This window comes from Agelaius tricolor, unplaced genomic scaffold, assembly GCF_023055355.1.
Source record: "Agelaius tricolor isolate 1412-34295 unplaced genomic scaffold, bAgeTri1.0.p SCAF_16, whole genome shotgun sequence".
NCBI classification, from domain to species: Eukaryota; Metazoa; Chordata; class Aves; order Passeriformes; family Icteridae; genus Agelaius; species Agelaius tricolor.
Window position 1 is genome coordinate 2,861,808 of NW_027269276.1, and position 23,624 is coordinate 2,885,431.

General features: G+C 48.6%; 3 protein-coding genes across 3 annotated transcripts in view; all 3 read left to right on the forward strand.

Annotated features, from left to right (window-relative positions):
• Window positions 1-6,738, forward strand: part of PCSK6 (proprotein convertase subtilisin/kexin type 6) — a 32,619-nt gene extending 25,881 nt beyond the window's left edge. The window contains 6 exon segments of the mRNA XM_071441224.1: window positions 228-424; window positions 860-947; window positions 2,048-2,139; window positions 3,391-3,520; window positions 4,521-4,633; window positions 5,074-6,738. Coding sequence (XP_071297325.1) covers window positions 228-424; window positions 860-947; window positions 2,048-2,139; window positions 3,391-3,520; window positions 4,521-4,633; window positions 5,074-5,171 — 718 coding nt within the window. The 3' untranslated portion in view covers window positions 5,172-6,738.
• A 3,167-nt stretch (window positions 6,739-9,905) lies between these two features.
• On the forward strand, window positions 9,906-16,309 carry SNRPA1 (small nuclear ribonucleoprotein polypeptide A'). The gene is made up of 9 exons (XM_071441227.1): window positions 9,906-10,095; window positions 10,839-10,986; window positions 11,493-11,571; window positions 11,925-11,971; window positions 12,667-12,769; window positions 13,453-13,532; window positions 14,651-14,726; window positions 15,056-15,149; window positions 16,119-16,309. Exons 1-9 carry the CDS (start codon window positions 10,014-10,016, stop codon window positions 16,175-16,177), a joined length of 768 nt encoding a protein of 255 aa, XP_071297328.1. The 5' UTR covers window positions 9,906-10,013; the 3' UTR covers window positions 16,178-16,309.
• A 285-nt stretch (window positions 16,310-16,594) lies between these two features.
• On the forward strand, window positions 16,595-22,437 carry SELENOS (selenoprotein S). Its single transcript, XM_071441228.1, has 6 exons — window positions 16,595-16,742; window positions 16,841-16,975; window positions 18,436-18,542; window positions 19,383-19,472; window positions 19,563-19,638; window positions 21,608-22,437. Exons 1-6 carry the CDS (start codon window positions 16,661-16,663, stop codon window positions 21,685-21,687), a joined length of 570 nt encoding a protein of 189 aa, XP_071297329.1. The 5' UTR covers window positions 16,595-16,660; the 3' UTR covers window positions 21,688-22,437.
• Window positions 22,438-23,624: the final 1,187 nt, after the last annotated feature.

A 23,624-nucleotide genomic window follows, 5' to 3' on the forward strand; every position in this document is an offset into this window, starting at 1 on the left:
CATTCTCTTGGGATGGCACAGTGAAACTTTACCTACAGCTGGGACAAGAGATTCCCCACCTCTGTATTAGAGCAAGACACTGTAAATCCCAAGAACAAGGAGTAAACGATTGCTGCCAAGGCTGGGGGACACCCCAGACACTGCGGGCAAGGGGACAGGGGCAGTGCCTGAGGTGGAAGGTGACCGGTGCTGGCACCAAAGCCCAGTGCCACTGGTTCCCTCCCCAGGATGTGTGTGAGCTCGTGCCCCGCTGGGTTCTTTGGTGACAACGGCGCCCGGAGGTGCCGGCGGTGCCACAAGGGCTGCGAGCGCTGCGTCGGGAGGGGACCCAGCCAGTGCACGGCCTGCAAGAGGAACCTCTACCACCACCCCGAGATGGGCACCTGTGTGCTGCTCTGTCCTCCCGGGTTCTACGCCGAGGAACGTAAGGATGTTTATCATTGCGAGTTGCAGCATGAGGATGTGCAGGGGTTGCTTCTATTTTAAGCGCTCTGGGTGGAGAACACACCTTGATTCTTGAGTATTGGCTTTGAATTTCCCTCTTGACACACTTTGCATGGTGAAGGGAGGAGGGAAACCTCTGGGTGTTCAGAGGGTGGTGCAAAGCAGAGGTGCTCAACTCAAAGCTCTTAATTAGAAGACTGTAATTAATGATCCTGGCTGCTTGCAAAGCATATTTCTTTTCAGCAAGCGGTGACAGATAAGGTCACCTGCAATAGCTTGGATCTGCTGGGGAGGGATGTGCCTTTCCACCCTGGGGAGCTGCTGCTGGGGTGCACTGGGGCTTTGCGGCTCCGACTGCTGCTTGCAAATCACCGTCCAGATTTTATTCTCTCTCCTTTGCTTTGTTTTTTGAAAGGTCAGAAACGCTGTCTGAAATGTCATCAAAGCTGTAAAAAATGTGTCGGCGAAGCAGATAAATGTACTGCATGCAAAGAGGGATTCAGGTAAAACACCAGCACGGGAGGAGTTCATACCTGCAGCACTCATACCTGTGGTTTAAATTTGGGAAAACCAATGGGAAATTAAAGAGTGAATTAAGTTCAAGACCAGAGATCCTGCTTCCATGGTGCTGCAGCTGTGGTGCAGTGTGCTGGAGGTCTGGGAATCTAAAGGTGGTGATTAGCGTCTCTTTCTTTGCCGAAAACCGTGATTTAAATTTAATTTCATTTTCCCCAGCTCTTTCCAGGGTGGTGGGTAAGTGCTGTGTAGAGCTGCTACCAGCCTGAGCTGCTTCAGGCAGGCTGAGAATGTTCCCTGCAAATGAAGAAACCCTTCCCTCAGATTCATCCATGCTGAAAATTTTATTTGATGTACCTGTTGAGTGGAGCTAGCACAGGACAGTGATTTTCCAGCGCTGCAGGCAGGGCAGCTGTGACCCTCAGAGGGCCACTGGGTGCCACTGCTGCTGGCCCCATGGCATCTGTGGGATACAGAGCCCAGTGCCAGCACTAGGGAGAAGCTGTTTTCCATCCCCGATTGCTCATGGAAGTACAATCCCATAGTAGTCTGCAGTGTTCAGGCACTGTGAGCCAGAGCTATGGTGTAGCAGTGGGGCTCACTCAGACAAAGAAATTCCCGCTGCCAAAAGATTATCTACTCCCTCAGAAAAGCACAAGTGGAGGCACTTGTCAGACATAATCCACATGGTGCTTGTTTTTTATTGTCCAATATCCTTTTAAGCTGGGACTTCAAATCATCCCTGCCACGGTGAAGCAGCACCAGCCCAGCCACGGCGCTGAACCAATTTCCTTTTATTCCAAGGAGCCTCACTGGTGCAAAAGGCCTTCAGGAGAGCCTGGCTGGCTGCCCATGGGAAAAAAATAATTTTATTTCCTCCTGGATACTTAATTAAGGAACCGGCAGCTGTCCCTTTGGTCCAGGCAGGATTTTAATTTCTCCTAAAATGCTGGCCGGGTTTCCAACACCTCCTGCGCTGCAGGCTGAGGATGCCTCAGGACACTGGGGCATGAGGGATGAGAATGGGCTGTGTTGAGTCCCCATATCCTGTAGCTTTGGGTGCAAATGTTCTCTGCTTTCCTGGCAGCCTGGCAGGGGAGAGCTGTGTGCCAGAGTGCCAGCCTGCCATGTACCTCAGCCGGGAGCCCCGGCGGTGCGAGACCTGCCCTGCCAGCACAGGTACGTCCTTGGCCCCACAGCATCCCAGTCAAAACCCCAAACCCCTCTGCATCAGGTGCCAATCCCCACTGTACCACCCTGAGCCAAGGCAGAGCGTGCTTGAGGGAAAGCAATCCCAAGTCTCCAGCATGTCCTGTGAGGTATATGTTCATGCTGGAAAGGTTTTTAGGGGAGTTTTTACATTTTTATTGGAGCCATTTTTTATTTCTCGATCTCCCCGAAGCCAGGTGCTTCAGTTTAATAAGGTTGCGGGGGAGGCTGTAAAACCCTCTTGGAGTGATGGAAGGTAGCTTTGCAGCAGATAAAAATGTCAGGCAGCTGAGGTGTGTTATCCTGTGTTATCCCATGTTATCCCAGCTGCCCCACAGTGCTGGGCTGGCTGCTCCTGGCTTCCCCCAGCTGCCTCAAATTGCTCAGCATTCCCTTTAAATCCTGCCTTTCTTGCTTCCTGCAAGTGCAATTACTTTCCGTTGTTAATGTTTGCGTCTGCCCTCGAAATCATCATAGATCTGATGATAATATGATCTCTAGACAATCCATGTTCAGTGGCATGAACCTCTTCTATCATACATGGGCAATTGCCTTAGTCTAAATCCAAAATATTTATTGATCTTGTTGGCAAGGCTAGAAGGGAATGGGCTCTTAATCCCTGAAGAAAATTATTTCCCTTCTAATTCTTATTCCAGTCAGTGTGAAGGTACTCCACCACAATTATTTTTCCAGCCTTTTCTTTCCTCCTTTTCCTGCATAACCATTTCTCAAGCTTGGTGCGTGGAAGCCCTTTAATGATACCATCTCCATCACTGAGCTTTGCTGTCCAGCCACAACACACAGGCATCAGAGTGGGGCCCTCTGCTTTCCCAGCTCTTCTCTGGAGCACTTTCCCCCCCCAGCTCCTCCTTGGCCCAGTTCAGCATCTTCTTTTCCACCCTGGGGAAATCCAAATCGGTGCATGCTTGGGATGGCCCAGAGGGGATTTTGATGTGCTTTTCGCCACCAAGCCCTGGTAGGCAGCTCTTGGCTCTGCAGAGGGACAGACACTGGGTCCTGTCTTGGTTTTTTGGGATGGAACCTGAGCTGTTTGGGGTGGGAGCCAAGCACGTGCATGGGACCCTGTGGCACAACAAGCGTCTCGTTCATGAGCAAGACAAAGCCAAGCTGGTGCCCCCATCACATGTGGGTCTGTGGCTATGCTTGCACTGTCTCCAAACCCACCCAGGTGCCATTTTTCCCTTTTCCCTGTCCCCACAGGGCCAGGCGAGGAGGACTGCACCCCCTGCACCCCCGAGGGCCCTGCACCCCACTGGCGCTGTGTCCCCACCTGCCGTGAGGGCTTCTACCCCGCTGACAGCCACGGGCTGCCCAACAAAGTCTGCAAGAGGTACAGAACCACCAGAGCAAAGCCAGAGCTGATGGGGAGCACTGCCAGCTATGACAGGATCATGCTGGAAACAGCTCACAGCTTGATGGAAATTAAAACAGGGATGAGGGAGCCAGGGCAGCTGTGGGGCTGGACCCCACACGCCCCTGCCCTGTGGATTTCAGAGCGGTGGAGCCGCGCGCTCCCTGCCAGAGCCAGCCAAGGTGTCTTGGGGCTACGGTGGAAGGGGCTCAGCCTCAGCCCCAGGCTCTCTGGAGGAGGTGTGGGAGGAACTGCAATGTTTAGATAAATATTCCAGCTTTCAATTAAACCTTCTCCGTTCGCCCCGTGGCCAGGTTGGAGGAGTGTTCCCCACTCCTTGGCCCGGCACGGGGCTGTGTGCGGGAGACCGGGAGATGCCGGGAGGCAACAATTTGCTCCCACTCTCTCCGGAGCTCTGAGCTTTAAGTGGGGAGTGGGAGTGGATTCAGCCTCATGAAAGCAAACATGAAAGGCAAGGATTAAAGGTGACTTGGGAACACACAACGCCATCCCTGCCCCCTGGGGTTTCACTCACCTGCACTGTTTCTTCATCCAGGAGGAACAAGGGACCAGCATCCCTTCCCAGAGATTTCAGGCACAGTCTCCACAAACCACTGTCCCCAGGCAGGAAGCACAGTGCTGAGCTCTTTACTCAGCAAATGGATGGGAGCAGCACAGGTTCCCTTTGCACCTCTTTTTCTAGCTGGGATGGCTGGGACATGAGGTGCATGTCCCACTGAATCTTCCCAGAAGGCAAGAGCTTTTGGGATGTCACTAGCTGTCACTGGGCATTGAGCTGGCCTCACCAAACTCAGGGCTTCAATAACATCTCAACCTTCAAATTTGCCATTTTCTACATCCTCTGGTTTGGTCTGGCTGTCACAGTGCCAGCAGATGCCTTTTGGTTGACAGCCCACTTATGGTGGCCTCACCAGGGTGTTGGTGCTGGCTCAGGCCACAGCAAAGTCTCTGTCCCCAGGTGTGATGACCACTGCTCAGCCTGCGAGGGCTCCAGTGGAAACTGCCTCAGGTGTAAGGAAGGTTACAGCCTCCTTGGTGGCTCCTGTGTGACAAATGAAACCTGTACCAATGGTAAGTGGCAGAGCTGCTGACACTGTAGTGCTCTCCTGGTAGCAAAAATGGGAGGTTTTGGGGGATTCCCTTCACCATTTAAAGCTAAAAGTGCTGGAGCTCCTGGGCTTGCTAGGGCATGGCTGCAACGGGCTGGGCTCCGGCTGTGGGGGGCAGGTGGCTCACATGGCATTGCTTCTGGATATCTGCCTGTTGCTCAAACACATCCAAGCACTTGTGTTTCGTTATAGTTTAGTCTTGGGGCTAATTCTCCCACTCACTGCAAAGCTCCTTTATTCCTTCATTAAAACCATGTGAAAGATGCCCTTAAAAAGCGACTTCTTTTCAATTCTGTCTCCCCCAACACTGGCACAGTTGCTGTGACTGTTACGTCCAATGTTTGTTTATTTAAAATGTTAATCTGCTCTCATTTTCTCTTGTTCCTCACCCTGGCCTCCCAGCTGACAAGACTTTCTGTGAGATGGTGAAATCAAACAAGCTCTGTGAAAAGAAGCTGTTTGTGCAGTTCTGCTGTCAGACGTGTCTTATGGCCGGGTAAAGTTCAGCGGCTGCATCCATCCAGGACTTCCACTGACTGCCAGCCCAGTTTTGCCAAATGTTTAGGACAAAAGTTTATTTTTTCAGCTTTGGGAGAGTTTACATGGTGCTGTCAAGCATTTGCTCATAAGTTTGATAGCTTTAATATCACTGTCGGCGCGTTTCTATAGCAATATGTTAAGCAGAGGTTGGAGCATACCCTGAGTGATCAAGGCCTGGAAGCAGCAGACAAGTGGTGATATTAACACTCTCAAACACTCCTGGTGAGCAGGGACCAATGCATGATCCATGTACACACACTTGGTTCTTCGCAGGAATCCTACTGATCCGCCCGCTCCGAGCGGCCGGTGGGAGCCCTCGCCACGAGGGAGGCAGGACTTCACACACCTGCGAGGACAGAGCCGCTTCTGGCTCATTTTTGGTGCCCTCTTGTGCCAGGTGCAGCTGCTGTAACCCTGCACTGCCAGCGCCGTGCTCTGTACATAGGTAAACGATGAACCAGGCGGCTCTGGAGAGAGGCCACAGCCCACTCCGGCACTCCTGTTCGGATTCCGTCGGTCACCGCTTCCCTCTGGCCGTGGCAATAACTGGATGTTTGAGGACCAAAGCCAGAGCTGCCCCACGTGGCTCTGCAGGTGTGTCAGCCCAGCAGGGCTTTGCCCTGCAGGTAACTGCAGCCAGGCAAAACCCGTGTGTGTGCCTACAAGGAGTCGTAGGGTTTTGGGGGGGGTTGTCCACACGGACCAGCCTTACCACGAAATGTATTTCCCTCCTGGAACTGCTTGTACATTGCTGATCAAGTCAGTTCTGGAACAAGCTAAATCCTTCCTCTAAACGAGATGTTGTCCCAGTTAATCTTTCTTGGCATTTTGTGTTATGATCCTCCCCCTGTTTTGCTGGGTACACCCCTCTCTCTCTCTCACAAAATCCTCCTGTTCATGGCAGTGATTTTTCTTGGGCATCTATTTCCCAAATGAGACATTCCAGGGATCCAGCCAGGAAACTTAATTCTACAAAACCCTTCCCTGAAACAAACCTTTTCATGCTCTCTCTTAATAGTAAGTCGTGGTGTTTATATAATTGTGTTTAAAATATCCTTGGCTATGTTGTTTTACAGATTTTTAAAAAATAACTTATACAATCCTTGTTTTTTTTCTCTGTGGACTATTTTTTATATGGGAGTGGGGTATCTTTTTGTGTCTTATTCCTTCTCCTTCTCTCTGACCCTGCAAAGCCACTCTTTGCACCAGACAAATGTAAACACTCTTTCCTACGCTGCATGTTCTGATTTTCATTGTTAATAGTTTTAATGAGATAAACCTTTCTCCAGTGAAATTCCCAGTACGAATTGTCAGCAGTTCCACACGGAGCTGGGATAATCCCTGCTTGGTTTCGGCTGCAATGACACCTGCCCTGCCTGGGCTTGCCCACAAGAGCTCACCTCAGCCAGGTGAGGAGGGGAAAGCCACACTGTCTCCAGCCCTCACCTGCCTGGACCAAATCCAAGGAAAGATGGAGCTTTGGTAAACTGATCTTTAAGTTAATAAACTATTGATCTCCCCTGACAAGTGAATCTGTGCTTTTTCCAAATTCATGCAGCCCTGACTGGAGGCACTGCACGTCCTTACTTTGCTGGACAAAGCAGCTCCCGTGACTGGAGCTCCTGCTCGGCTCAGAGCACCTGTGGGAGAAATGCTCAGGAACAGATGAGCTACATCTGCAAAAACCTCACTATTATTATTGTAAAGGTCTTTAACCTTCAGAAGAAGCTCAAATCCCGAATACCTGCCCTGTGCCAGGCTGGGCTGGTGCACCCAGGGCCATCTCACTGGGCTTGGGGCTGTGCTGGGGCACAGGTGGGTGAATTCTCCAGTATGGGGGATCCTGGATGAGCTGGCAGAAGGGCTTGTTCTCCTTTCCCACTCATACAAGGAGCATCCTGAGCAGTTCCCCACTGCAGCTCCCAGCACGGGGCCACTGTTCCCTGTTGGCTGTCTGGAAAGGAGAGGAGCTGCTGATGTGGCTGGGCATGGAGGGAGCTGTGGAATCCTTTGTTTGTTGTGTTGGTTTTGCAACAACCATGGGCCAAATGCCTAGGGTAGTGCCTGGATATCTGGAACTGAGCTTTTTTAAGTGGAGGGAAAAAGAAAAGAATGGAGCCCTCCCACAAGGGAAGCTGCTTTCTCAGAAATGTGCAGCTCTGGGCTCCTGCATTTTCTTGGTCTTCACATTTATCAGATGATAAATGTGAATTAATCCCTTATAGCAATTTCTTTGGCTGCAGGATTTCCCTTTCAGTCTCAGGCCAAACCAGAGGTCAGAACTGGGGTGACACACTCCTGGCTTCTGCCCCTTTGCTTGGAAAATACCAAACTTCAGTTCTCCTGCTGTGTTAGTGAGAAAACAGGAGCTGTGGATCAGGAGTACTGTGCCAGCCTTCCAGTTCTCTGGCCCACAGCAGCCTGCCCCTAAATACTGCTCCCTGGTATATTTAGATGTACTGAAATGCTACAAAGAAAGGAAAATGCTTACTCTTACATCTTGACCCAACTTAAAATACACACTGGGGAAGGCAGTTTAAGATGACCAGTCCCCAGCAGTCCCAGTTCTATCCTGCTTTCTGCTGCCTTCCAGCCTGCCAGGGAAAGAAAAACAAATTCTGCACATTGAATTCATGCAACAACATCAGCTTCCAGCGTTTCCCTCAGAAATCATTCTTGTAAAGTAATAAAATTCAGATTATTTCTCCAAGCTGTTGCAATACTTGCTTGGAGCTATTAAAGTCTGACTGGTATGCTCAGAGGATCAAAGTGGCTGTGTCTTCCAGATAAATGCATATTTAGGCAATTTATTAAAGCTCATTTCTCTGTTGTCTCTTGGCACCAAAGCCAAATTTATAATAGCTGTTTTCTGGAAAATCTTAGCACAGCCTGACTCCTCGTTTGCAGTTTGGCCGTGGGGCTGCAGCCACGGCCATCTGCCATTGTGCAGTTGGCAGGTGGGGAGCACAGATCTTAAAAATCATTGCTTTGAGTTTCCATTGCAAAGAAAGGACTGTGGAGAGCTTGTGTGCAGCGTCTGAGACCCAGAATCCATCTGCTCGCAATTACAATTCTATTGTGGCTGCAGAGCTGAGGCAAACAGATGTATTGTGCTAAGGGAGACAGGTCCATGCTTTATTTGGCCTTGTCAGAGGCAGGACCTGCTTTCCAGGAGGCTGGGAAGAGTCTCCTTGTAAGAACTGCCTGAAATGACTAAAGTCTCTGTTGTCTTTAAGGCTGCATGATGCCTGAGTCATGTACAACAGCGCTGCTAATTCTCAGGTTTTTCCTTGTGACAGCTCCCTCTTGTTCTTGCTCCCTCCTATGTTATAAAACAAATGCAGCTGTTATAAAAACCCGACTGTGCCTTCCCATACGGCTTTGGTGAGGGAGTTTTCCCAGCAGGGAGCACAGGAGCTGCCTGAGCCCAGCTGATCCCTGGCAGGGCGAGCTCTGACGCTGCAGCTGTGGGTACAGGCGCGCGTTTTGCCCAGGGTGATGCCCTGAGAAGCTCCCAAAAGAGAAGCACGAGCCATCCCTGAGCAGTGCCAAGCGTGGCAGCAGTGTTTAGCCTGTTATCACATCCTCTGGGTTCACAGAAATGTCATGGCTCACAAAAAACATCCTTCCCTCGATAGCAGCGCAGACAGAAATCATCCTTCCTCCTCCTGCTCTGAGGGCCTTGAAGGCCTGGGAAGGATTTCCCTAGAAGCAATGGTGGCATTCAGCAGATTTTAGGGGTTTGGGGGTGTCCCTTTACACGTCACTTTCAGTCCTGTCACCTGCAGTGTGGCTCACCCTCCAGCTGAGCCCTCCCAGTGGTGCCAGGCAGTGCCCCAGCCTCAGACCAGGGAGCTCCTGGCCAGACACAGCAGCCAGAGCCACCTCAGCTCCCCCATCACTCCTCCCAGCCCTTCCTTGCTGTTCCCCAAATTCCCAAAGCTGGTTAGGGGGACGGACGTTGTGACATTTGCAAGCATGTTTTATCTCACAGATAAAGGGGGTGTGTGGTGCTGCAGCCTGTGGGGTGCTCCCAGCCCATCACAGCACCTCAGCTCAGGAATGCACACGGAAGTGATGGAGAAAAAAGCTGCAGGGGGAAGGTGCTTATGGGCAACACAGTGTCCAGGAGCAAAGGCTGAGCTGCTGCTGGGGTGGATGGATAGATGGATGGACAGAAAGCACCGAGAGCTGAAGGTGCCCTGGGGAGCAGCAAATGCTCGAGCACGGCTCTGTCTGAAGGGAAGCACCAGCCATGGCATGAAGCCTGTTCCTGCTCTGCCCGCATTTCTGCAGATAAATCTGTGCCTGGAAGCACCACAAGGTGGGAGGGAACATCTGGGGGCACCTGTGCTGACAGCAAGGCCAATTCTCCCCTGGGCTTGTGAGCCATGGCTCAGGCTGGGGCTGGGAGCTGGCCCGGGAAGAGGGAAATGCAGGGATGGGGTGTTGGGGCTGTATCAGTCCCTGAGGGGGGAACGCAGGGATGGGGTGCTGGGGGCTATATCAGTCTCTGAGGAGAAGGGGATGCAGGGATGGGGTGTTGGGGGCTATATCAGTCCCTGAGGTGAAGGGGAACGCAGGGATGGGGTGTTGGGACTGTATCGACCCTGAGGGGGGAACGCAGGACGGGGCGGGGAGGGGCGGTCTCTGCCGCTCGCTGTCTCGGCGCTCGGCTGCGCGGCCTGCGCGTGCTCGGCGCTCGGCGCGGTGGCCTGCGGCGGCGCGGCGCGGCCTGGCGCGGTGTGTGGCGTGTAGGGCCGGCTGTCCCGCTGTGTCGCCGATTGTCGCCGTGTGTCGCGATGGTGAAGCTCACGGCGGAGCTGATCGAGCAGGCGGCACAGTACACCAACGCCGTCCGAGACCGGGAGCTCGACCTGCGCGGTGCGCGGGCCCCGCGGGGCGAGAGGGGCTGTGCCGGGAAGGGGCGGGCGGGGGCTGAGGGCTGAGGCCCGGGGCTGTGGGAGTGTGTGTGGGGGGTTGGTCAGTGATGGAGCCTGGCGGTGGGACTGTGTTGGGTCCCGGAGGAGAGGCTGCCTTGGGGTTTGGAGGGTCCGTGATGGATCTCCCAGTGGGGCCTGGCGCCTGCCCTGGCCGAAGGTGCCGAAGCAGGACGGGGAGGTTGGTGGAGGGGCTGCAGCGGCCGGGGGTTGGGATGAAGAGCGATTAAAGAGGCTCCAGTGGCTTCGGAACCTGCGGGAGATGTGAGGGGTGAATCACAGAGTGGTAGAACAGTTTAGGATGGAAGGAACCTAAAGATCATCTCGTCCCAACCACCAAGAAGGGGAAACTGGGGGAAATGTGGGAGGAATGTGCTGTGGCGTGGGGGTGGGATGTGCCTCAGCACGAGGGACGTGCCAGAAAGGTGGGTTTGGTTTGGAGAACACGTCCAGGCAGGGAGCTGGTGTTTTGCTGAGGGGGAGGAAGAAAGATTCCAAAAGCCATGAGGGCTGTCGGGTGTGAGGGGGAGAGTTTGGTCTGGGAGCTGTGTGGAGCAGAGTGGATCCTGAGGTGTTTTGTCTGAACCTTATCAGCATCCCCAGTCCATCCTGATTTGCTCCCACACCCTATTGTGCTCTGCTGTGGGCACCACCTAATCCCTGCCCTGCCCTGCCCTCTCTCTCCAGGCTATAAAATCCCAGTTATTGAGAACCTGGGGGCCACCCTGGACCAGTTTGATGCCATCGATTTCTCTGACAACGAGATCCGCAAGCTGGACGGGTTCCCGCTGCTGCGGAGGCTGAAAACGCTCCTGATGAACAACAACAGGATTTGGTAAGGGGCTCTGCTTGGCCTCGTGGACCCTGGGCAGAGGAAAATGCTCTTGGGAGAGAGGGGTGTGTGTCTTTCAGTGCTGGGCAGGGGCAGGAGTGTTTGTTTCAGGCAGTAAAATCAGCACTGAGCAGTGTGTGGGCTCTCTTTCAGTTTCCTTCCTGATTCAGTGCAAAAGGCAGGGTTTGTTTCTCAGCCAGGACAGTGAGATGCAGAGTTTGGGATCTGGCCACATCTTTGGATTTCAGTAATCATCTCCATAAAGACATGAAAAAATGAATACCTGCAAGGGAATAGATTATAAGATTTAAATCTCATATGGCACCTAATATTTGCAGTGATTTATTGCCAGCTTTATTAGAAAAGTGTTTTGGATGCTCACCCAGATTCTGCCAGTGTCACACTGGGTTGTTCACAGGGAAAGCATCTGTGTTACTTTGTTTCTCTGTGTATTTCCAGCGTTGCTAATTCCTGCCCTAAATGAAACCTTTGTTTTTGTTGTTCTTCAGTCGGATTGGTGAGAACCTGGAGCAGGCACTGCCCAGCCTCACAGAGCTCATTCTCACCAACAACAACATTGCTGAACTGGTAAGCTGTCATGCAGGATAAAGCTAAACAAGCTGAAAATTTGTGGTTTTCATCCCTCTAATTAACCATTTTCCTGAGAGTAGTGCCATATCCTTTTGGTAATAGTTGGTTCTTTCCCTTTAGAGTAATATCCTACAGTTTTGGCAGTAGTTAACTGTGTACATCCTTTAATGAACATGATTTGCATCTTGCAGTGGAACAGCAGTCACAAAGCTTAGTGGTTTTCCTATTAAAATAATTGCAGTAATTTAATTAATGTCTAAAATAGATATGAGTTCAGGAACTTTGTTTTCAAATATTTGATTTTTTTGCTAAAGGGGCTTAAAATTTCTTGCTGTGCTCCCTTTACCCAGGGTGAACTGGATCCATTATCAACTATTAAATCCTTGACTTACCTGAGGTATGTAACACCAAAAAGAAAAGCTGCTCTTTCTCTGGTGTTTGAGCTCTGCTGCTGACCTGGCCCTTTGCTTTGGTCTGGAATGCTCTGCTTTTTATGAGCTGTGACAGATCCTTTATGTCTAAAAATTGAATTGATAAACAGTGTTTGCTCTACTCTTCATGAGCATCTGGTAATTAATGTCTGAGGTTTTATATCACTGACAGGCTGTTGGGATAATGAGATCTAACAGCTCTATAAGCCAGTACACAAGTGCTGAAGTGAACTTAACCTTCAAAAACCTAAAACCAAAAGGTTTAATCTGTTGATAAAAAAATAGTTTAAAATACATGTAAACAAGGACTTTTCAGTAATGTTACATTTGATGTGAGGGACAGAAAGAAACACAGTTTGTCCTGTGATTTTTCAGTTGATCAGTGTCCAGAGAGAAAAGTGATGTTTCAGTTATTTTTGGGGGAGTATTATGATTATTTTGAGGTTGTGCTTTATGTCATCCTTCAGTAAAATCTACTGAATTGCTAAAGTGCAAGTTTGTATTATAGTTTCCATAATATCTAAGCACTGTCACTAGGCTTATTTCATGGTATTATTTGTTGCCTGTTACAGCAGGAAGTACATGATGCATTTGAAGTATATTAATATATTGCAATACAAGTGCATTTTAAAATATTTTGTAACCTTTATTTACTTCACAGTGTTCTAAGAAATCCTGTAACAAATAAGAAACATTACAGATTATATCTAATTCATAAAGTTCCCCAGGTCAGAGTGCTGGATTTTCAAAAAGTGAAGCTCAAAGTAAGTCTGCTTGCTTTTGATTTAGGTGTTTGGGGTTTTTTAATTGTTTGGGGTTTGGGTTTTTTTTTTTTTTTTTTAATTGGGCTTTTTTTGTGGGTTTTTTTGGGGGGGGGGGCGTTTAGGTTTTTTATTTGTTTGGTTAGTTTTGGGTTTTGTTTGGTTTTTGTTTGTTTGTTTTGGGGTGTTTTGTTTTTGTTTTGTGTTTGCGGTTTTGGTTTTTTTGGGGTTTTTTTGCATTCTTGAAAATTCACCACTAACAGTGACCTTGTTGCCATGGTTGTAAATTTTATTGAAACTCTGTAAGTGGCTCTACAACACTCTCATTGTTTTCTTTCATGGTTTCATTCTGTTAAGGATATAATCTGTTTAATTGTGTCTAATTATGTTGAGTGTTATTCTTTCCTGTCCCTCTGGTGTTGGTAGGAGACAGCTCTAGAGAAAGAAATGAGCAAACACCACTGGGTGGGGGATGAGTGTGGGAAAGAGCTCTTAATTTTAAGAGCACAAAGTTGATAATTCTCTGAATATTTGGGCAATGTTTATCTGCTTGTTCTTACATCTGGTCTCCATGTACCAGTTTCACTGATGAGGATGAGCCAAAGTGTCTTTCTTGGCCAAGACAGCTTTGCAAACTGTGATGTTCTCAAATTAACTTTGTGTGTGTGTGTGTGGTATCGCTGTAGGAGCGACAGGAGGCAGAGAAAATGTTCAAGGGCAAACGGGGTGCACAGCTTGCAAAGGATATTGCCAGGAGAGCAAAAACGTAAGATAAAACAAACAAATTTCCACTGGCGTCCTCCTTCAGAAACACCACTTTCTTTGTGTGCAGTATCAGGCAGAAAACTGAAATATCAGCTGCTGGCAGGATGCCTCAAAAGCTTGGGGAGCCACAAGTGTCTTGTCCAAGCACCCCGAGTTTTGGATGGTGATGAATACATCTCAGAAGTATTTCTGAAAGAGTTAACTTGGTCAAGGTGGATTCACTGATGTCAACAAGCAGGAAAACTTAACGTTATTTTTGTTGTTTAACTGCAGAGAGGTGGCCATTATTTAATTTGTGGTTGGTGGGGTTTTTTTCCTAGATTATTGGTTTTGATTTGCTAAATTCTTTTCTTTCCCAAAATAAATAATTATGTGTTTATTTGGGGAAAAAACTGCAAAATCTGCTGTAGTTAGGAGATTAAATACAAAAGAAAATCTTTAATTAAGCTGTTACAGTATATGTTTATTTAGTTTAATTGTTAAGTGGTGCATCATATATTTTGATCAACGTATTTGGTAATAAGAATTCAGATCACAGCATTTCCAAATTCATGGTTAAATAGAAAAATATCTTGAACTTATTTAGCATTTAAACCTGTAACAGATGGATTTGAGCTCGAGTTTGTGAATGGAAAGGGATTCAGGTCAGGTGATCTCCTTAAAGCAGCAGCAGCAGCAGATAACTTTTTTCTTTTGGCTGTTAAGATTAATTCCACTTTAATGTAGGCTTTACTTTAGGCTGCTGTAATAGCACATTTGACACATGGGAACAGAAACCCCATTTTCAGTTACTCTTTATTTATCCACCCTGCTTTTGTCATGGCAGCAGAGCAGCTGAGTGTTCAACAGCATCCAAATTGAAGAGCTTTTGCCAACTGCCTGATGAGTAAAGTTAAGTTCTGCCTCTGAGCAGATGAAAGGGGGGGGGATGGGACAGTGAAGACAAGATGCTGGTGTTTCTGAAGGAGGCAATTCTTCACTGTATCAGTTTGTTAACAAAGATAAGATACTACACTTGATGGAATGAAATGCTTTCAAACCTAGTTTGGAAGCATTTCAATTCAAGAGAAGCAGCTACTCTTCAAAAAGTGTAATAGGTCTTTTCTCTTCCTTTTGAAGCTTCAATCCAGGGGCTGGTCTGCCAACAGACAAAAAGAAAACTGGGCCCTCCCCAGGGGACGTGGAGGCAATTAAGGTAAATATGTCAGGAGAAAAGCTGTCATGGATCCAAATGGAACAAAAGTTTCCTTTGTGCTGTTCAGACAAATAGATCAGCGTGTCCTGGCTCTGGTTTAGGTTCTTTTCCTGTAAGTTTTCTTCTGAGCTGTCTGTATTTTGAAGACTTCAATGAAATACTAACCTGAGCTTAGAGTTCTTCCAAGGGAGGGGGGCGGTAATGATTTGTCATTTGTAGAATTTTCTAGAAGCAGAATTTAGAACTTTCCTGGGTGTTCAGTGTCCCTTATCTGGTAGCAGCCTGGTTTGTGTGCTGGCTGTGAGCACTGACTGAGCTCTCTGTTCCAGACTGCCATCGCCAACGCCTCGACCCTGGCGGAGGTGGAGCGGCTGAAGGGGCTGCTGCAGGCGGGCCAGATCCCCGGCAGGGAGCGCAAACCAGGTCACTGTCTGCTTCTGCTGCTCCTCCTTCAACACAGCCCACCCCTTCCTCGCTCCCTGATGCTGCTTGTGAGCTCTGTGGGGAGCTGGGTAGGCACAGTGTGAGTCTGTCATCTGTGCAGCACATCCCTGGCTCTGTGATAGCCTGGCCTTGGCTGCAGCTCTGGGCTGTCCCCTGAACTCCCTGCAGAGCCAGGTGCCCAACAAGGGGCTTTGCTGCACTGGATGACTTCAAAACTCATCCCACTTATTTTGATGCCTTGTGAAGGCTGACCTAGAACAGATAATAGACAGAGTTAAAGAATAATGTAGGAATTTATTAGGAGGCCTCCATGGATCCACCTTGGGCAGCACAAGAGCCCAGCCAAGGCTGCACCCAAGATGAACCAAAATGGCCCCAAAATGCACGGCTGGGCACGGGCTCTGTCCCTGGGATCAGTTCTGCTCCATTTGCATCTTGCAGTTCATTGTCCCATTCCAGCTTTAGCCCATGCAGTCCCACCCTGCTTGTTTTTCTCTCTCCAGCCCACGGTGTTTGTGCTCTTGGGCTGAGATTTGGTCATTTGTCCTTGGTCCCCAGCTAGAGCAGGAACTGTTTTGTCTGCCTAATCTGTGAAGATTACTATCCCCCAGTATGAAGCTCAGACTAAAGCAGCACAGAATGTGAAAAATATAAAATCTAAAACCTGAGGCATCAATTTAACAAAATGAGATGAATTACAGAGTCTCTCTGGACCTCTGCTGAGGTGCAGATAAGACTCAATGTGTCAGCAATGAGTCTGGGAGCTCTGCAGAGATGGATCTCAGCTGCAGGCTGGCCATAGCACCGGTTTCCTGTACATCAGGGCTACCTGATTTTCCTCTCTGTAGAGTTTTTAAACGTTCCCGTTACTACTCTTCTGCAGAGGGGTGGGAAAAGGAACAGCAACGTCTGCAGCAGATGCCCTAAAACTCTGACGTGTCCTTTCAGGCCCATCGGAGGACGGCGAAGAAGAAATGGAAGAGGACACAGTGCCAAACGGATCGTAGCTGGGGCTGTGCCGCGCTCCGGTCCCCCCCAGGAGCCCTTTCCCGTGCCGGGCCGTGCCGGTATCCCCGGCGGGGCCCGCCACCCCCGTCCTCGCGCATTTCGCTGTTCAATAAACGAACGGTCCCTTTTTCTCCCGCGGGTGCCGCATCCGCTTCCCGGGCAGGGCGGGACAGGGCGGGACGGAAGGCGTTTCGGCGCACTGTGATTGGCTGCCTGCCGCCTGCCCCCTTCTCTCATTGGCCGGCGCAGCTAAACGTCGCTCCGGGCACTCCGCCAGTGGCGGCGCGGCGCTTCCTGGCGGCGCTTCCGGGCGGCGGCGGACGGGGCGGTGATTGGCGGAGCGGGGCGGGCCCGGATATGAGGCGGCGGCGGACGGGGCGGTGATTGGTGGAGCGGGGCGGGCCCGGACGTGAGGCGGCGGCGGACGGGGCGGTGATTGGCGGAGCGGGGCGGGCCCGGACGTGAGGCGGCGGCGGGGGGCGATGGATCTCGGGGACGGCGGGGCCGCGGCGGGGCCCGGGCCGGCGCTGGGCCGGGGCGGGCTGGAGGCGCTGCAGCACACGGGTGAGGGGCCGCGGGCCGGGGGGGAGCGCGGGGCGCGGCGGGGCCGAGGCGGGCCCCGTGCCGCGGGCCGCGCTCAGCCCCGGCCTGTCCCCCGGCAGTGGGCTCGGTGCTGTCCGGCTATGGCTGGTACCTGCTGCTGGCCGCCGTCGCCGTGTACCTGCTCGTGCAGAAGGTGTCCCGCGGGCTGGCGGCGCGGCCGGGCGGCCGGCCCGGAGCGGCGGAGGCGGCGGAGGGTGAGTGCGGAGCGGTGTCGGTGCCTGCGAGCCCGGCCCGGGGCTGAGGCCGCTCGGATCCGTGCCGGGTGGGAGGTGGTGACAGCCCGGAGGGAGCCGGTGTGAGGGGTTGGATGGAGAGCGGTGCTCGGGTAACCTTTGAGCCCGCAGATCCTGGGTGAGGAGATCACCGGGAAAGGCTGGGCCGGGGGAGTGTTTGTAAAGGCTCTGAAGGAGAAGCTGTGTCCTAAAGCAACGTGTTTGGGAATAAAGGAGTGGGACATCGCTCTGGGATGGGTATCTGCTCCTCGGTGGGCAGCAGCTCAGTGGATGGGGGACAGCAGCACCTGTGGCCAGCTACCAAATAACTTTTAGACTTACCAAACAAAGCCAAAACGCCCAAATCTAAATCCTGGTGAAAATACTTCTATAAATATTCACTTTTTGTTGATATTCATCACTCCTTCCAGTTACTCTTTCCCAGTTCCTGCTGTGGCAGGACTGTGTACGTTTGGGGTGTGACAGTCTGTGTTATCCTTGGGAGTGTGGCACAGGTTGTAAATCTCACACAGTCAGGATCCTGCTGAAAAGCACAGGCTGTGCTCCTGGACCTGCCAAATCTATGAGTGCTTGGCACTGATCCCCTGGGCACATTGGCCCCACAGTAAAATCTTATTTGCGTGCTCTTAACCTCCTGCTGTTCTTTTGTGATGATAATTAAATGGCTATTTAATTGCCCAAACTGCCTGTAAAGTGAAATTCTTGAAAGTACTGACATTTCTTTTTCATATTCATCAGTGGATCATAGCAAAAAATGAGGCAAACAAATGTGGAGATGCTTCAGCTGCTGCAAGAAAACAGAGCAACATTTGCCTTTTTTGGGGGGTGTAATTTTCCTTTTGACCTTCACAGGTCACTCATGAAGAGCAGTGGTGACTCAGTGTGGATTTTCTGAGACCTGCAGGTGTCTCTTGAGATGTGTGTCATGTTTGTAAGTGATTTCTCTGCTGATGGAGGCTGTTAAATCCACTGCTGCACTGACACCAGCAGGACCCCTTGCCAGAAGGAGTAGGAGTGAATGTGGGCTGGTTGCCTCATCCTTCTGCGTAAAAGAAGTTCTCTGGGTAAAAATGGTCCCTGCAAAGCCTGAGTGATATTTCTGAATTAATTTGTATCTAACAAATCCTTCAGAAATAGAAGGAAGTGTCCTTGAAGTGTGAGGTTTAGATTTTATGGTTAGGTACACTTGTGTCTTTATTAAAATCCTGTTGAAATAATTAATTTAAAACAGTAAAACATGATGAAGTTTAATTCAGCATTATAAATTATTAGAAAAGATTAGCTGGAAACTGAACTTGAGCTGTGATTTTCTGCAAAACAGCTGCAGGGAGAGATGTGAGCCTTTCCTTATTACAATTCCTTGAGGAGACCATTTAGGATTTATTTTGAGTAGCTTTGCAAACTCTTTCCTGGTTTCCTAGAGCCTGATGTGGTGGTAAGAAGGCAGGAAGCTTTAGCAGCAGCTCGCCTCAGGATGCAAGAGGAATTGAATGCACAAGCAGAAAAATACAAAGAAAAGCAAAGACAGGTAACCAGAGTGCATTTCTTCCTTTAACCCATAAATTTCTCATCAAGCACTTTGCTGCTGTAAAAGACAGCAGCAAATTGTGATTGTGGGCAGGGTCACTGTGGGCCTGGTGTTCATTTTTTCACAGGTAAATCTGTACCTGCAGGAGCTTTGTTGTGGGTGCAGTGAATGGCTGGAGGAGTTTTGCTGCCATTTAAATTAACTGTCCCATGGCACATGTGTGTTTTCTGCTCTTAAAGGCAAATATAAGTGCTAGAAATGTAGCTTAGCATTGGTGCAGTTCAAGGGTCTGAATTACAGCTTGAGATCACGAGGAACAGCAAATTGCTGAGTGGGGCAGTGCAGAAAATGGGTGTGATCAGCACAGTAATAACTCTGATCATCATCCCACCTCTTCTGGTTTTGCTTTTGCAGTCAGACACTCAGACCCCCATTGGTAGCTGATGCTTCAAGTAATGTTGGCATTAAAAACAAAGGAAAAGCCCTTTCTTTCTTCTGTAGAACCCCATGTTGTGCATTTAATTACTGCAATATTCTTTATTTAGTACTTTCCATAGACTCAGGGTTTAAACTTGCCACTTGGTTCTGTTTTACCTTCAAAATCTTTTAAAGCATCAGGTGGCCAGAAGAAGCTGCAGGCTCAGTCAGTACATCCTGAGGAGGGGGAGAGATGTGGCTGCATAAAAAGAGTAAATTCTTCCATAATCTCAGAGATACTGCATCAGATAAATACAGTTTGATGAGCCTGTTGTACCTGTTTCGGGGGATTCTGTTAGCTCTGAAATCTTAGTTTTAAGATTAAAGCTAAGATTAAAACTGTATCCTGGGTTTGTTCTGTAGCTGGAGGAGGAGCGGCGACGGCAGAAGATCGCGATGTGGGAGAGCATGCAAGAGGGAAAGAGCTACAAAGGAAACCTGAAACTGAATCAGGTAACAGCCCTGGTAATCAGGTCATGCTTGTGTTCCTGTGATTCAGGGAGCTGAAATTCCTACTGAGTAAATTTTTGCTTTTCTGAACAGCAAGAAGTAGAATCTGGTGCCTCTGCCTCAGCAGTCCCGAAATCTAAACCAAACAAAAAGCCTTTGAGAGGAGGTGGTGAGTATGGAATCCTTCAGACACTCTGAGCTTGGAACAGGGCATTTATCCAGCTGTATCTATGGACTCTGTACATACTTTTTGTCTTTTTCAAGGAAGAAACAAAACATTCCTTACAAACAAGCTCTTTATCTCTGATCAGCTGGTCTGCTCTGTCCTTTGTGCAAAAGCTGGCAGGAAGTTTTGGGAGTGCTTTTCCTTGGGAAAAGAATGTGTCAATTTTTTTTTGTAAATATGCTTTGGTATCATTTACTGAGATTTTTGTTACTCAGAATTACAGATTCTTACAGTAGTTCTGGAATCCTTCCCCCATTATTCTGTAAGTTCAGTAATTTAGTATCTGGTCTTGTTAATGAATTCCAATATGGTCTGCCTTTAAAGCACCTGTAGCACTGACTAAATGCAGGAAGAGGGTACTTTACTTTGTATTATGCAGATTCAGATGATGAAAGAAATTATTATGTAAAATGTGACCTTATTTTTCATATACCACAGTGCTGACCTATTGAATATATAAATCCTGTAGATGTATATGTCTTGCCAACTCTCACAAAGCACCAGAAGGTCTCATGTTAAATTCAGTCACCTGCTGGAACCATCTTGATGGATGAAGTGCTTTCTGTGGCCCCACATTGCCCATGCCAGGCTCACTGGCCATGCAGGCAGTCTGCTTCCTCTCCTCTCAGCCCAAGAGCCCTTGCCATACCTGCAGGTGTTAATTTGGGTGTATTTTAGTGACAATTTTCTGTGGTGGAGTGGATCATCCAGACAGCCTCAATCAGGCTGAAAAGTGCAGTGCTGAGTGACTTGATTAAATGTATGAAACCTGTGGATTCTTGATTAAATATACTAAACCTCAGTTGCAGTGCAGTGCTGGGATTTCTGCTTTGAGTATTTTTCCTGGCATTTGAAGGAATCAAATAGATTGATTCATCTTAGGTAATTTAATAGGAGGATGTGGTGTCTGATGCTGTCAGCTATCTTTGGTGTCTCTGTCATGGGATATTTACCTCCCTGGGGGATGAGGAGTGCAGGGGTCAGCTGTGCTGAGAGGCAGGGTCAGGGCAGCTGGGTCTGGGCACCCTTCCAGCTGCTACCTGTCCTAGTTTAATCCTCAGCAAAGTCCTTGCTTAAGTAACCCATTACAGAATTAGAGGTCTCAGATCTTCTCCTGAGGTAGATCAGCATGAAGTGAAAGAACCATCTGTGCTGCTCAGCTGCTCCATTAAGCTAGAAAGCAAAACTTGGCTTTGGTATGAGAAAAACAAATTTCAAAGATGAAGGTGATGCTGGGAGTTTCAGTGGAGCAGGTTGCTTTGGAACCTCCCTGGTTAGCAGTGCTGCTAGGATTTGGGTTCTTAGGTTTGTGCAGAACAAATTGAAGATGTTTGCCAAGTTGTAACTTTGATGTTCTCCTGACATGGAGTTTCCCATGGTTACAGCATTAGGATGTTCAGCTAAAGTGTATTTGCCTTACTGCCTATGCTTCCCTTTCAAATGCTCTAAAAAATTACTTTGCAGTGTTAATGAGTGGATTTACATTTGACCTTCAGAGCATTCCTTGCAGGACTGGAATAAAGGATTGTTTTAAGTCCCTGGCTGTTGGGCTCTTGCAGAACAGATACACTCTGCAGAGTTTACTCCAAGAGCTGCTGTTGCTGCTCTGTTTATCCTGCAGAGCAGCACTGCAGCTTTAGTGCAGACTTAGAAAAATTAAATGGTAATTCATTTCAATTGCATTTAATCCAAATTGATCAAATTAAACCACAAGTGTTTAGCAATGGCTTTTAAAGAAAGAAACCCTCTCAAGTCTGGGTGTTTTCTGTGCTTTCGTTTTCCCTAAAATGCTGCGTGTGTGAAGTATGAGCAAGGTGTAAATATTAGGAGGTCGGTTTTTGGTGTTCCTTGTGTGTTGTTGAAGGGCTGTGGAGGATGGATATTAAGAGTGGGTTTCTGCTGTGTGTTCCAGGCTATAACCCCCTGTCTGGAGAAGGAGGAGGGACGTGCTCCTGGAGGCCCGGCCGGCGGGGCCCGTCCGCAGGTGGATGAGGCTAAAACATCCCTGGTGTCCACCCCTGGCACTAGCAGGCTTGATCCCACCCCCTGTCCCACTGCCTGCAGCTGGCCTGTCACACACACTCCTCTGGGGCTGCCTTAGTGCACTTGCTAACTTAAAACAGGTTTTTGTTTGTTTGATCTACACAGTTTTCAAATTGTAACACATTGGCTGATCCTAAACCAGAAAAATGGCTGATCCTCTTAGAGAGGGTAAGGAGAGAAGCAATTTCAGCATAATCAGTAAATTTTCACTCATCTGTAGAGAGGGATTGTAGTCTCCAGCCAAGGTGAATCACCTGGGATTGTGAGATCTGGGGTTTCTGGCAAATTTAGTTATCTGTGCTCACGTTACCTCTGTAAGATGAGGATATTTACCATCCTCAGACATGTTACCAGATTTACCTTCCAGCTAAACACAGTCATTTAGAGAGGAAGGATATTATCATTGGCAGACACCTTGAATTGCAGAGGGACTTTCAGAAAAAGCACAGGTGATCTGACAAATGCCACGGATTTGCACCAAAGGTCAGTTACTGCAAAAGAGTCTCTGTGACAAGCCAGCTTGAATGATGTTTTCCTTATAAATGGTAAACAAACCACTGAGGATTACTGATGATAGACAGCAGACAGGGGGTTCTTGCTATCCCTTTTTTTTTTTTCTTTTTTTTTTATTTCAACTGCTTTGTAAAAACAATACACTATTAAATATAATTGCAAATGTCATAAATCTAGTATTTACAATCTTGTGGTTTTCTACAGCGTCTTTTTTATAGAAAGCATTTGTTCTAGTGCAATAAATGTGTATAAAGCAAGGTGGGAGATGAAGTGACCCTGCTGCAGCTTGTGCAGCACCAAAGCTGAGGCTGGTGTGTGCTGAGGAGGGCTCTGGCCAGTGAAAGTGTCACAATGGCAGGTGAGGGGTGCAAGGAGTGTGGGGTGTTCATCCTTTGGTGTATGTCCAGCCCTGAGGACAGAGAACAACTGATCATCGTAACCAAACTTTCCAAGCATCCCATCCCCTTGGTTTTCTCTCTAAAATGCAACAGACAAAATCCAGGTTGTCTTTGGAGAGGGGTGAAATAATTCTGTTGGCATAGGACAAGTGTCCCTGTGTCCAGTTGCTGTTCCTGAGCTGCTCAGTGGGCATTGGGGTAGGGAGCAGTGGTTCCTTAGAGCTTAGGGCTTTTTGAGCACTTGTTTCTGAGTATTTCCTCTTGGAATATTTGTGCTTATCAATAGATACCAGTGTCAACTTTGAGTACACTGTTTATGTGCATGTTGATATTTCTCTTGATTAGAAATGCAGCAGGATCATGTTAGTACAGAGTTTTAAAGTTGGTAATGAAATTGAAAGGCCAAGAGCCTTTTGTTTTAGACACAACAAGTGTTTGGTCACATGTGTGGAAGGCGAAGTGAGGGTGTTGATGTTCCTGTGGAAATTAATTCAGAGGCCAGTGTGTGTGTAGCTTCAGGTTTTAATCCTTCAGAAGGCAAAAAGAAACAGAGGTGGGGAGGGATATTTTCGAGATCTGAAGAGTCTTCCTCAGGAAAGAGGACTGAGATGTAATGCCTCAGGGAACATCTTCTCCCTTGAGTTGGGGAAACAGGCAACAGAAAAATGAATGGGGGAGGCTGTTGTCTTAAAGAAGCAGAAATCCCTGTGTGATAAAATGGTCAGGGATGGGTTTATTTAATTCAGTAAAAACATTTGCAAAATAAATAAGCAGGTCTTAACTGAGCATATGCTAATCTTTCTCTGTGTCTCAAGACTTGCTTCTGGCTATGACTAGGGATATGGCTTTTTGCCCAATTCTAAGGTTTAATAAGACATGTCAAGTGAAAATGAAATGAAGTATGTATTTCTGGAAGCTTCAACCCTTTTTTCTCCTTTATTTATTTTTTTTTATTTTAATCCCCAAGTTCCTGAA

What these genes read in the sequence shown, in the direction of transcription:
- SELENOS (XM_071441228.1), top strand. Translation starts at nt 16,661, where the DNA reads ATGGATCTCGGGGACGGCGGGGCCGCGGCGGGGCCCGGGCCGGCGCTG. An exon ending in AGCGGCGGAGGCGGCGGAGG is followed by an intron (nt 16,976 to 18,435) that starts GTGAGTGCGGAG and finishes CTGGTTTCCTAG; the next exon opens with AGCCTGATGTGGTGGTAAGA. An exon ending in GAAACCTGAAACTGAATCAG is followed by an intron (nt 19,473 to 19,562) that starts GTAACAGCCCTG and finishes TTTTCTGAACAG; the next exon opens with CAAGAAGTAGAATCTGGTGC.
- SNRPA1 (XM_071441227.1), top strand. Translation starts at nt 10,014, where the DNA reads ATGGTGAAGCTCACGGCGGAGCTGATCGAGCAGGCGGCACAGTACACC. An exon ending in ACAACAACATTGCTGAACTG is followed by an intron (nt 11,572 to 11,924) that starts GTAAGCTGTCAT and finishes CCCTTTACCCAG; the next exon opens with GGTGAACTGGATCCATTATC. An exon ending in GGGACGTGGAGGCAATTAAG is followed by an intron (nt 14,727 to 15,055) that starts GTAAATATGTCA and finishes TCTCTGTTCCAG; the next exon opens with ACTGCCATCGCCAACGCCTC.